General features: G+C 40.8%; 1 protein-coding gene across 3 annotated transcripts in view; it reads right to left on the bottom strand.

The window, feature by feature from the left end:
• RSU1 (Ras suppressor protein 1) overlaps nucleotides 1-13,879 on the bottom strand; it is a 244,137-nt gene that overhangs the window by 166,161 nt on the left and 64,097 nt on the right. For all 3 annotated transcript variants that reach the window (XM_006159748.3, XM_027776246.1, XM_027776247.1), the window contains exons 4-5: nucleotides 8,745-8,865; nucleotides 935-1,053 (exon numbers count right to left, since the gene is read on the bottom strand). In XM_006159748.3, the coding sequence (XP_006159810.1) occupies nucleotides 935-1,053; nucleotides 8,745-8,865 (240 nt within the window). The remainder of the gene's footprint in view (nucleotides 1-934; nucleotides 1,054-8,744; nucleotides 8,866-13,879) is intronic.

The raw sequence follows: 13,879 nt of genomic DNA, 5'->3' as shown, positions 1-13,879 counted from the left end.
TCAGGAAATCAGTTTTTGCTCATTTTTAAGACCCTCTATGCAAGAAATGTGTTTGTATACAAAAGGATAAAGTATACTGGTCTGAGGCTAATAACTTGTTAATGTCTGTGTACTGGACAAAATAGATGATTACAAATAAGAATACTTTTTAAAAATGCTTCCCACAAGAATGCTATCTGGAAACTTAAAAAAAAAAATCGGTAGGTGGTCTATTACCAAATATTATAAATAATTAATTGGAATATTTTGGACAAATACCCTATAAAGAATTAAAAGCAACATGAATACATTTCTTTTTGGAAATCCCTTTAAAAAGGAAGTCAAGGGACCAGCAGTTGGCGTCATGGCTATGTCGCTGGACTCTCACGTCGTCGACCGTGGTTTGAGTCCCGGATCTGGTGGCTTAAACTCACGCCAGGCGCGCATGTGTGTGTGCCCGCCCAAGATCCCGAGAGGAGAATGGAGAAAAAGGGACTGTGGCATGGCCATCCCCCCTGGGGGGGTGATATCTCACTTTCTGTCTCTCTGTCTCCCTCTGTCTTTTTGGCGAGCACACATGCCCTATAGCAAAAACCTCTCCCAAAAAAAAAAAAAAAAAAAAAAAAAAATTTTTTTTGTAAAAAACAAAAAAAAAAAAAAAAAAAGAAGTCAAGTTTCTTGGCTAAATGCATGACTTGACCTCATTTAGGTTCATAGTCTCACTAAGAAAGTTGATATGCCATTACTAAGTGCACTTCAGCCCGGTGGAGTCATATAACTATACATCACATACACATACTGCTGAGCTACCAAGGAATATTCAAAAGGAATCTGGGAAGAAAAAAACATATATGTCCAATAATTTCTGTTAGAGTTTAGGTCCAGGCAAATAAATTTCACTCGTAGAACGCAAAGTACCGTGTTAAGGAGATTTATAGAATTCAAAGTTTCTTACTCAGGTAGAAGAAATTTCCAGGAAGAGAATTTTCACTCAAGTTGTTGTAAGTCAAGTCCAGGACCTCGAGTGCTGGGAGAGAGCCAAAGCCTCGAGGCAAAGTGTTCAGCCGATTCATGCTGTTGTCAGGGGGAGAGAAAATCCAAGTCATGACACGCAAAGCCTGTGTGTGTACGCATAACACTGAGGTCACCCTGCTGCCCAAGCTGGAAGAGCAAGCGTGCCATGATTTTAGAGCACTTCTAGGTTATTCTATGTTATATTATTTTGAAGAGATTTTTTGCCATAGGGCATGTGTACTCACCAGAGAGACAGAGAAACAGAAAGCAGAAATCACCCCCCAGGGGGGATGGCCAAAATACAATCCCTTCTTCATTCTCCTCTTGGGATTTTGGGCATGCACACACATGCACCCAGCATGAGTTTTAAGTCACCAGGTCCAGGACTCAAACTGCAGTTGACTACATGGGAGTCCACTGATGTAACCATTAACACCAGCTGCTGGTCCCTTATTTTATTTTTCATTTATTTTATTTTATTTTATTTATTTTTTTTTTTGGAGAGATTTTTGCTATAGGGCATGTGTGCTCGCCAGAAAGACAGAGAGACAGAAAGCGAGAAATCACCCCTCGGAGGGGATGGCCACACTGCAATCCCTTCTCCTCCACTCTCCTCTCAGGATCTTGGGCACACATGCACATGCGTCCATTTAAGCCACCGGGTCCGGGACTTGAACCATGGTAGAGACTACATGGGAGTTCAGCAACATAACCATTATGCTTATTTTATTTATTTTTTTAATTAAAAAAAAAGTATTCAGGGCCAGTGTTGTGGTGCAACAGTTAAACACCACGCAAAGGAAGCTGGATCTCATCTGGCTGTCCAGCGTTCGAGTCCCAAACTTAAAGCCTTCAAAACCATGACAGGCACATCCACGCATCCCCCAGATCTTGAATGGATGAAGAGCTGGAACAAAATGGATGGTAGCATGACCAGGCCCTACTGGAAGGTGCTTCTCTCCCATCTTCCCTGTGAGTACGGACATGCCCTCTACCAGAAAACATTATTTTAATTGATAAGAATTGTATGTATTTATGGTACATAACATGATGTTCTGATATATGTATGACACATTGCGAATGGCTAAATAAAGCTTTTAATGTATGTATTACCTCACTTCTCATTTTTTGTTTTTTACCTTGAGAACACTTAAAATCTACTGTCTTAGCAATTTTCTTAATTGTATTTACCATGACGTACAATGGATCTCTTTAACTTATTCTCTGGTCCAACTGAAATTTTGTTCTTTGATTATATTTTCCTAATTTCTCCTTCCCCCAGCTGTTGGTAACCCCATTTTATTTTCTGTGTGGGTTCCACTTTTTCTTACATTCTACCGACAATTGAGAACTATGTTATTTTTCTCATTTGTAATGGTTTTAGTCAGGGTACATGTGTGTTCATGAAAGAGTTGAGAATCTCTCAGTTGTCATTTTCTTCAGTGGGGATGTTCAATCATTGTTTCCATAGAAACTTTAACCATCAAAAAATACTGTCCTTTGGGACCAGCAGTTGGCATAATGGCTATGTTGCTGGACTCCCATGTAGCTGACCACAGTTCGAATCCTGGACCCAGTGGCTTAAACTCACACCGGGCACATGTGCGTGCATGTGTGCCCAAGATCCTGAGAGGAGAATGGAAGAGAAAGGATTGCAGCGTGGCCATCTTCCCTGAATGGGTGACTTCTCGCTTTCTGTCTGTCTGTGTGTCTCTCTCTCTATCTGTCTTTCTGGCAAGCGCAAGCACCTTTCAGCAAAAACCTCTCCAAAAAAAAAAAAAAAAATACTGTCCTTCTAGAAAAAAAAATTTCATGTGACCACAGTAACACCACCACCAGTTTTATACTAAGTTTTGTAGTTTTCAGCCTTTTGCTTTATTTTATTTCATTTATCCCTTTTAGTAAGAGGGAAAAAATATTACATTTTTGTTTTACAACTACTGACAATCAAAACAATCTCCAGTTGGAACGGTAGCAGACAGGAACTGGGGAAGGGAGGAATGAGGAGTTACTAATGAGTTTCAGGTTTGCAAAATAAGAAAATCCAGAGATTGGCTGCACACCAGTGGGAGTATACTTAACACTGCTGAACTGTTTACTACAAAACTGTTAAGGCGATACACTGATGCTATGTGTATTTTGCCACAGTTAAAAGTTATAGATTGCACACATATATCTCTATTGCCAATGAAATCTAAGGGAGATTTGTTTTCTGTAACTATCTTTTATCTTTTTTTTTTTTTCCAAAACCCCTATTTTCCCTTTGAGCATACTTAGAAGTCAATTTAAAAAACAAAACAAAACAAAAAAAACCTTTAATATATGTTGACAGATATTGAAAGGTGGGAGGGACTGTGACACTAAAATCATTCTAGCCATTGATCATTCTCATCACAGATACAAGTTGGTCCACCCCCACCAACCAGGTCTCATAATAAGTAGCTGATATCAGAGGAGGAAACCAGAAAAGAAAGGTGGACTTCCACCTCTCAGGTGAAAGAGAAAAAGCTCCAGGTAGGAGCCTGAAGGGGGAGCAGCGGACAAGTGTGACACTACTACAATGATCCACATGGGAAGGTTCCCAGTTCAAGTCCAGAGACAATCCAGATAAACTGGGCACACATGTGCCTATGATCCAGGGCTGGTTAGAGAGCTGGGGTGGATTATGGTGTCAAGATTCTTTTGGGAGTTGGGACCAGCAGTTAGTGTTATGGCTATGTTACTGGACTCCCACGTAGTCGACCGTGGTTCGCATCCTGGACCCAGTGGCTTAAAACTCACACCAGGCACGTGTGCGTGCATGCCCAAGATTCCAAGAGAAAAATGGAAGAGAAGGGATTGCAGCATGGCCATCCTGCCTAGGGGTGAATTCTCGCTTTCTGTCTGGCAAGCGCATGTGCCCTATAGCAAAAACCTCTTAAAAAAAAAAAAAAGATTCTATTGGGAGGTGCCTGCCTCTCTTGTTTATGGAATGAAGAAAATAAACTTAAAAAAAATTCCCAGGTAAATTTTACCCTTGGCAAAAAATATCTCTGTGACTATTTACCATAATGGTGACAGCAACTAATATTTCCTATGACTTCACCGTTTGTGAAGCAATTTTTTGTCAAGTATTTCACTCAGTTCACTAGAACGACTTTAAACATAAACAAGATGGAGTTTGTGATTATTCCTAAGCTGAGATGAAGAAACAGGCTTAGAGAGGTGATGTTCTAAGGACTTTGGACTTGACTGATGAAGGTGACAGGTGTCTGAGAGCACCTAGCACCTCACAGAGGCCAAGGCCACTTCTGACCTTTGCACTCCAGTAAAAGGGTTCTGTGTAAATTGAAATAGAAGTCAGAGATAGTAAGAAAGGTGCAGAAGCTTACATTAGATTCTTCTGTCTTCAAATACTACTCTACTGTGAGTAACCATTTTTGAAAACTGTCAGTCATAGGACCAGTAGATGGTATAATGGTTACATCACTGGACTCCCACGTAGCTGACCATGGTTGAAGTCCTGGACCCGATGGCTTAAAACGCATACTGGGTGTGTGTGCGTGCATGGGGTTGGTGATTTCTTGCTTTCTGTCTCTGGCAAACACACACACCCTACAGCAAAAATCTCTCTCAAAAAAAAAAAAAAAAAGAATAGAAAAGGAAAAGAAAATCATCAGTTGCTTAGTTTTTCCTCTCCAAACATAATCTGCATGAGATGGAAAAATAATGTATGAACCCATACAGTCTAAGGCTGTTCTATGTTCTCTTTTTGCTTTTCTTCTTTACAAGTCACAGAAATGCCTATAGTGATGTCTTCCTTCAGAACATTTTATTCTTAGGAGGTCTTTATGGGCACCCTCTACTTCAATAAAACCTTCTAGGCTAAAGGCAAGCCTTTTTCTCAATTTACCAGTGACCTACTCATACAATTAGCAAAAGAAAAAAAAAAAAAAGGACATACACTAACTCTATATACTCCCAACACTGTACTTAAGAGAAAACTAAGTGGTCATGAGATGAGCTCTTGGAACGCATCAGGTAGACAGTTACAGAACAGTTGGGCATGGTGATCCTGCAAGGGCAGTTACCCTAGAAACACTGACCAGTGTGGACCCTACATGGCTCTACATTTTTTGGAAAATAATTCCGTAAAGAGAACCACACTTAAATTACTAAGAACATAACAAAATTTTCTTTTCTTCATTCAAGTAGCCTAAAATTCTCGTAGGTCTTGCGATCATCAGAATAAACAACAGATATTAAGCAAAACATTGAAAGCAAGTTCTGGTCAAGCATGCCTTCTGGTTGACACATACATGTGGCCTGACTGCTTTCCTTTACAGTCTGCTGTGTGTATATTCTTATTCTGGCTCTTTATCCTATGATAAACGCCTCTCAATAACTTGATTTACACTTGCCTTATTACGCATGTGTAATTTTTTTTAAAAGTTTATTTCTTTTTTTTTTTTTTTTCATTAACAAGAGAAACAGAAACAGCACCAGCAACAGAGTCTTGAAGCCACCATCCACCCCATCTCAGCTAGCTCTGGATCGTGGATGCCGGTGGGGCCCACCATACACAGAGAAGTCTCTAGGCATGCATCCAAAACTTTCCTAAGTGGGTCAGCCTTTCAGAGCATCTTGTTTTACGTGTGCCCTACTGTCTGGTCCTCAAACAAGGGTAATTCTTTATGCCATTTGAAGACAGAAGTATCCTTTACTGAAACCCATCTTAATTCCTTTCTCAAAGAACTAAGAATTTTGTTCAAACTTTGACAATCCCATCTATGCAACTATGTAATTACAGAAAACTACACAATCGATAAAGTGTCAAGAGTCAAAGATGCAAACAATTCCAAAGAAGGCAAGGAATCAACTAAATTGTGCTAGATAAAAAAAAGAAAAATTTACAGTTCTGTCCTAAGGTATCTCAGAATGAACTGAACAAAACCTGAGCTCATTATTTTCCTCCCAAACCTGACTCTACCCATATTTCAGCTGCTCAGAACAGAAATCTGGCCATCATCCCCTCTGTCACTGTCATGTCAAGTTTACCTCGAAAATATTTTCCATATAATCCCCCCCACCGGCCTCTACTGTAACCTGTTTTAGCTCACCTGGAACACGGAGCTACATCCTCACTTGTCTCCTCTGCTTCTAGTCAACCTCCTTCACACCCCTTCCCACAATGATCTTTCACGTGGAAAGCTGACCTCATCCTCCATGCTCAGTAGGATAAAATAGGAGCTCCTCTCTTAGCATACAGGCCCTTCATTGGCACTTCCGATGCACTGCCAATACAGACAGTCATTAAAGACATCTGTTTATGGCCGAATTCCCAACTATAATGTAAGCTCCATAGGTTGAATGGTCAATACCTAGAACAGATCTCGTACTTAGTGGAGACATCAATAAATACTCAAAAACGAAGAGCAAATATCCACAATCTTCCTTCTAGTCTTGCCTATTACCTCTCAATGCCTCAGCTGCTAACACTCAGCAACACCAAGAACCTTACAATTCCTAGAACATGCAGTGCCCTGAGCTTTCAAATGTGCCATTTTCTTAACCTGTAATGTCTTCCTTCTACTTGTAAGTCTGAGGACTTCCTTCTCCTGCATCAAGCTTTGGCTCTGATGCTACCCCTTATGTGTCCACAATTCTTACCTGTAGCCTAATACCCTCGTTGTCTCTCTGCCCTACTGCGGTCCTACACCCCCAGCACATCAGTGACTACTATTCCGTTAGCTCATGTACAATGGCAACTGCCCTCTTAATTCAAGAACCATGATTTTCACCTCCGAACCCCAACACTAGCAAGATCCTGACATAGAACAGGCATCTATATAGTCACAAAATAAAAGAATAAGCACTAAAATGATGATGATGAAATAGCTAATAGTATGTACTGCTTCCAGTGTGTCAGGTGCTGTTCCCTGTTCATACACATGAGACATACATGTGTATACATTTATTTATACGGGGGATTTCAAAATGTTTGTGTAAGGGACCAGCAGATGGTGTAATGGGCATGTCACTGAATTACCACATAGCTGACCTGGTTCAAGTCCTGAACCCAGCAGCTTAAAACTCACACCAGGCGCTTGTGCGTGTGTGCCCAAGAACCTGAAAGGAGAATGGAGGAGAAGGGACTGTGGTGTGGCCATTCCCCCTGGTGAGTGGCTTCTTGCTTTCTGTCTCTCTGTCTCTGTTTCCCTGGTGAGCACATGTACCCTATAACAAAAATCTCTCATCTCCCCCAACAAAAAAAATTTTGTGAAAAATTGAATTAAAGTATGAGTTTATTTTGGTACAAAAAAATTAAAACCTATCCATGTTTTTTGCAAAATAGTTTCCATGAATCTTTTGAAGACCTCTTTTGTGTGCACATGTGTGTCTGTGAGTGTGTGTATAAACATATTTAACAGATGAACAAATTAACACTAAGAATATACACATATATCTAATTTTTGTTTCTTTCTCAAATATAAATTAAACATTAGGACTTAATCATCTTTAAAACTAAGAGATAAATGTAGGATTCCTTCTCTTTTGCTTTGTTGAATGGGGACATAATCCAAATTTGTGGATTTCACCTAAAGTGATGTTTTTCCCTCCTTTACATTCCAGGCCCCCCTCAGACATTAGGAAAAAGAATGTCTGTGGATCTTACTAAGATAGGCTCTCATCCATAGTGAACCTCAAAGCAAGACTGTCTTTCCAACTCCCTGTGGAAAGGACAAACTAAAAAACCATTCCATGAATGAGATACATATTTTTCATGATTGCTTACTATTAAACTGATAAATACCTGGCCAGCTTCTATTGCCACTTCATGTAAATCACTAACTTCACTGCAACACTTAGAGGCTACAGATTAATGGACATATTACTTCACACAGAGGGTGAAGCATGAGTGGGCAGTTTCATCTAATAGCTCCAACAATGAAGATGGAATTCAGAAGCCAAAGTTCCCGTCGGGGGTCTCTGGAGTCTGATTGCAAATGTACAAACCCAGAACAGTGGGATTCTCTACCCAGCTCAGTCAGTCGCCTCAGGCGTAATCAGGAACAAGTCACTTATCCTCTCGGAAAGGACTCAGCTTCCTCTCTGTGATATGAAAGCATTAACACCAGCCCTCCCCACTTCACAGATGCTGAGATGGTCAAATGCTGGAAAGAGAACTTAAAACTCCGTAAGGTAATACGTGAACCCAAGGCATTATTGTTATGATTCGCTGCGACTTGGTTCTGCAACCTCAGCTGAATCACGCCTCTCTTCACCTTTGCATAAAAACATTGGAGTCTAACCTCTCAGCTACATGGAACAAATGCAATAATGAATGAAGCAGTGTTAGGAAGTATACCCGCCCCTTCATGGAAGCAAGGAGCTTTGTAAACTGTTTCTACTTAATGCAGAGAGCAAAATCAACCATATTACAACTTGCCTGAATGGCTAATGCTATGCAAATAAGCCCCTTCTTGGTCAACATAACTGATATAAAATTTTATTGAAAACAAAATACAATTTTAAAAAATAAACTCTCTTAACGTGCCAACAATTAGGTTCTCAATTAGCTTTTAAATAGATATGCACTAATGTAGGCCACTGAACGGATGTATTAAAATCATAAAACTTTTTTTAAAACCTAAAACATAATTAGACATCGACTCCTATGCAGTAATGTAAATGGCACTCCTTTGCCCCCACCCCACACTCCCCTTCCACTCTCTCCCCCTCCGTTTCCTTTCTCCTCTACCAATACTCACCCGAGGTTCAGGTGTTTGAGTTTCTGAAGGCTGCTGATCTGTGTGGGCAGCTCCTCAATCTGGTTATTAAAAAAGTTGAGCACTTCCAAATTCTTCAGTTCTGCTATGTTTGGTGGCACAGCTACGGAAACAGAAATGCTGAGTGAGTCCCGGAACCTTGCTCCTAGCAGAGAATGCCAGGAACACATTTTGTTTTTCTTACAAATGAAAGAGAGATGTAGCTCCAGCATGACCACCTAACTCACATGTAGGTCTCATCGTTTTTTTTTGTGTGTGTATTTTTCACAGGTAGTGACTGAGGAGGAGCAGAAATGCCTCTTGTATGATTACATAGGTGCTTGGCACAGTTTTTATCAGAAGGATGATGAAGAGAGGAAGCAAGAAGTTAAAAAAAATAATAAAAGGGCAGAAGGATGTACCATAACAGCTTAAAAGTGAGTATTACAAATAGCTGATAAATAACCCTATCTTATAAAAATAAATATCATATAATTGCTAATAAATACATTTGTGTTTTTCCTTTTCATTTCTTTGCATTTTCCAGCAGAAGAAAGACAGCAATCACAAAATTCCTTCCTGAGTGATGGTATATTCAAGCTGTTTAAACCAATACCTGAAGAGCTGACTTCTTAAGCTGAACTATAAAGGATAAAATATTTAACCTACCCAGTTTCTGATTTTGGCCTCAGGAGAAATGCACCTTGATCAATACGCACACACACACACACATACATTACATCAGATTAGCAACAACTCGATTCGATGATATTATGGAGAAATATAAAAGCCAACTCAGTAGTATGCTATGGATACTAGTATGCAGATCAAAGGTGGAAATAAACTATGGGGACCTCAAAGTTCCTCCTTCCCTAGAGAATATACTGGTAAATACAAATGTAAAAGCCAAAAGCATTTTTACCTCAAAAATAGGAACTCTTAGCCAGCTGCAGTGGCTCAATGGTAATGCAATGCTCCATGATACTAAAAGTACACAGGAAGGTCTTAGGTTTGCATCCCGAGGTCTCCCTGAACAGGAAGGGCATGCTCTTGATCCTGGCTGGCTGAGGCCGGGAGCGGATCATGATGTGAAGATCCTGTTGGGATGCTGTCTCTCTCCTTCTTTCCCTTTCTCTTTCTCACAGAACATATCAATAAATAAACTTGTTTTTGAAAGTACAAACTCGAAATTGGCATCCTAGACGGATTGTCATTCATCTATCTCGTTTGCAATTCAATCTTCCTATCAACATTTGCATGGCCATGAGCTTGTCCAGGTTCATGGAAAGTCTAATGCTAAGACCCCACATCCAGCTCAAGAAGGTGTCATTATCTCTAGTCAATAAAATTTATGCCCCAGCCCACGAGCAACCCCCAGAGAATGTCCCAGGAGGCTGGGAAACCTGCCAACCTGGCAGTTAAGCCAAACCTAGAACCAGCAGCAATTGTGCTTAGAAGACCCACTAGAGAAGGTATGTGAAATTCCAAACAAATATCTACAGTATTTAAAGAGATAGCCATTCCAAGAACTCTAGTTGACAATTCCCAGAAGAATAAAAGTAGAAAAGACAGGACACTGTTCATCATAGTTTTTTTGTTTGTTTGCTTTTGCTTTTCTTTTCTTTTTTCTTTTCTTTTTTTTTTTTTTTTTTTTTTTTTTTTTTTTGTGAAAGGTTTTTGGTATAGGGCACATGTGCTCACCAGAAAGACAGAGAAAGATAGAGAGACAGAAAGCGAGAAATCACCCCCCAGGGGGATGGCCATGTCACTATCCCTTCTTCTCCATTCTCCTCTTGGGATCTTGAGCGCACGCGCACGCGCGCACACACACACACACACACACACACACACACACGCACGCACCCAGCATGAGTTTAAGCCACTGGATCCAGGACTTGAACTGTGGTTGACTACATGGAAGTCTAGTGACATAGCCATTACGCCAACTGCTGATCCCTTCATCACAGTTTTGAGTCATTGTTTTCAGCTTTATGAAATATCTAAGGTAATGCTGACCTAATTTCTTTAGAAGGAAAACTTTGTAAAAGATAAGGGAAATGCTTTTTCATGGGAAGAAAAAGTGTGAAGAATAAGTCATTCTGGACTAAAATATGGTGGGACAAGAGGCAGTAGACTATTGACCAACTCATGCATTAGATCCTGAAATGGCTGGAATTGAAAGGATAGATTTTCATGGGATTCTAGGCAGCTGGGCATCACCTCCAGAAACCGCACCCTAGATATCAACATGAATGCAGGGGAAGCCCACCTGTCATGTAGCTGCAAAGGCACTTTTTAGCTGGGTAACTGCTGGCACACTTTTGCACAAATGAATGGTACGTCTTTTAGTAAATGAACACAAGAGGGACCAGCAGGTGGTAGGAGGTTAAGGTGTTGGATCCCACATGACCAACTCCACGGTTTGAGTTCCAGATCAGGCAGCTTAAAAATCACACCGGGCGTGTGTGCACGCATGCCCAAGATCCCAAGGGAAGACTGGAGGAAAAGCAATTGTGTTGTGGCCATCTTCCCTGGGAGGGGGTGATTTCTTGTTTTCCCTATCTCTCTCTGTCTCTGTCTCTTTTTCTGGTAAGCGCATATGCCCTATAGCAAAAATCTAATAAAAACACACAAACAAAGACTGAAAAAACAAATGAACACGAGAAGATCTTCAGACTATGCCTCTGTGTCTCTGAGCCTCATCTTATACCCTGTTCTTTTCCCAGACCATCGAGTTTGAGAAATGCAGCTGCCCGGAGACCTCAGCCTTTTTCCCTTGTCCACCCTCTAGCTACCACTAAGCCTCTCACTCAGTTCATCTGATTAGTTTGCAGAGCAATAAAGAAAGTTAGTGAAACCAGGAGAAAATGATGATCTCAATTCAGCCACAAACCAAGAATAATGCAGCCAGAATTACTGCCGCCTGCCCAAAGTTACTCTGCCAACACAATTAAATGCTGGTCTAAAGGTATCGCCTTTTTGACAGGATGAGAGATTATTTCACTCTCCCTGCTAAATCAGTTCAATTTAAAACCACAAATTATGCTAAATGTGATTTAGGGCTTTGTTTTGTCGACACAAACAATAACCCCATATTCAATTTATAAAACCTCTCCCAGTCTTCTAGTGCACATGTGAACCCAAGTTTTGTTTAAGACTCCATTCAAGCTAGAGAGGGAAAAAATTACACAACTAATAGTCTTCCTAAACTGCAGATTTTTTTTTTTCCCTCCTAGCCATAGTAAAAAATCAAAAGAAATTAACATTCAGACTCGTCTGGATAGGAAAGCCTCCTGTCTTCCCGCCAACACTAAGCAAATTATTTTTTTAATCATATTCATTTTAAAAATTATTTAATTTTATTTATTCACTTCATTTTAATTTGACCAGAGAGAGACACACAGAGAGAAAGAGAGAGAGAGGGAAAGTGAGGAAGCAAGCCACCAGGTCAGGAACCTGAACCATGGTTGGCCATGTGAAGTGTCCAGGGCCTCAACCGCCAAGCCACCTCCTGGTCCCCTAAGCAAATTCTCATTTTGTGAACAGCATCATACTTTTAGCACATAGCATTCTGATACTTTGGGGATCAAGTAAGAGAGGGAGCTATTTCAAGAGAGTAAGTTACAAAAGAAGGGACATCTGTATCATAAATTGAAACAGGCCTGGCACTTGGAAAACAAACTAATCCTAACAAAAATAGTCCAGAAAAAGTAGTCCGTAAACATGACTAGTGCAATGAGCAAGCCACACACATACCTGCAGGAACAGCTTTACCTATTATGAAAAGACAGTTGCAAAATTTCACCAGTGGAACGATTCTGTGTGAACTTTCCAGGTATCTGCATGACACATTATCAAGATGCATTTTTAAGGTCTAACTACAACAGTGAACATCAGCGTATGTCTCACTACACCTCTAAAACTGTTCCTTTTTCATCATTCTGCCCGACTTCTAACCTGAGGTCCACCTATACCCACCGGGTCTGAGCACAGAAGAAACAGCAGAGCAGTGTGGGCCGACCTGCTGCTCCTGTTTGCAGCAGGCCTGGTTCAGCCCTCCACTCACTGTGGGCTCCTATTTGATTCAAAACCTCTCTAGGTCTCCATTTGCTTACATATAAAATGAAGAGGCTAGATTATGATCATGGTTTTCTTTTTAGAATTATTTATTTTTAATTATTACAACTTTTCAATTTGTTACTGTGCATGCGCGCTGACCAAGCGAGGAAGAGGGAAAGTGAGCCACCAGATTTGGGATTTGAACCCCATTTAGCCATGTGAGAGTCCAGCATCCCAGCATCTTAACCACCAAGCCACTTGGAGGCCTGACTATGGTCATTTCTTTTTTGTTTGTTTCGTTTTTTGAGAGGTTTTTGCTATAGGGCGTGTGCGCTTGCCAGCCAGACATAGATGGACAGAGACAGAGAGCAAAAAATCACCCCCCAGGGGGGATGGCCACACCACAATCCCTTCTCCTCCATTCTCCTCTCGGGATCTTGGGCACACACGCACACGCACCCGGCGTGAATTTAAGCCACCGGGTCTAGGACTCGAACAGTGGTCAACTACGTGGTAGTCCAGTGACATAGCCATTATGCTAACTGCTGCTCCCTCTTTTTTTTTTTTTTTTTTTGAGAAGTTTTTGCTATAGGGCGTGTGCGCTCGCCAGAAAGACAGAGACAGAGAGAAAGAAAGCGAGAAATCACCTGCCATCCCGGGGGGATGGCCATACCGCAATCCTTTCTCCTCCACTCTCCTCTAGGGATCTTAGACACACATACACACACACTCAGTGTGAGTTTAAGCCACCAGGTCCAGGACTCAAACCGTGGTTGACTACATGGGAGTCCAGCACTATAGCCATTACACCAACTGCTAGTCCTGACTGTGATCATTTCTAAGTTCTCTTCTACCTGGTTTTCACATCCTATAATTCTAAGAAGAGATGAATTACAAAAATCAATGATACAGATTTAAATAATTCAACAAATGGGGCCCTCAATTAGGAAGCTTAGCCACGCAGAACGTCACTTCTGACAAAGAATTTAGCATCATTTTCTGCCTAGCCAATGACAGTTGCTTTAATTCTGAAGTTTTGATGACTGCTAGATTTGTAAGAAGGGTCTATAACTACTCTC

Source organism: Tupaia chinensis, unplaced genomic scaffold, assembly GCF_000334495.1.
Source record: "Tupaia chinensis unplaced genomic scaffold, TupChi_1.0 Scaffold000647_1, whole genome shotgun sequence".
Classification (NCBI taxonomy): Eukaryota; Metazoa; Chordata; class Mammalia; order Scandentia; family Tupaiidae; genus Tupaia; species Tupaia belangeri.
This window is presented reverse-complemented; position numbering and strand designations above follow the sequence as displayed.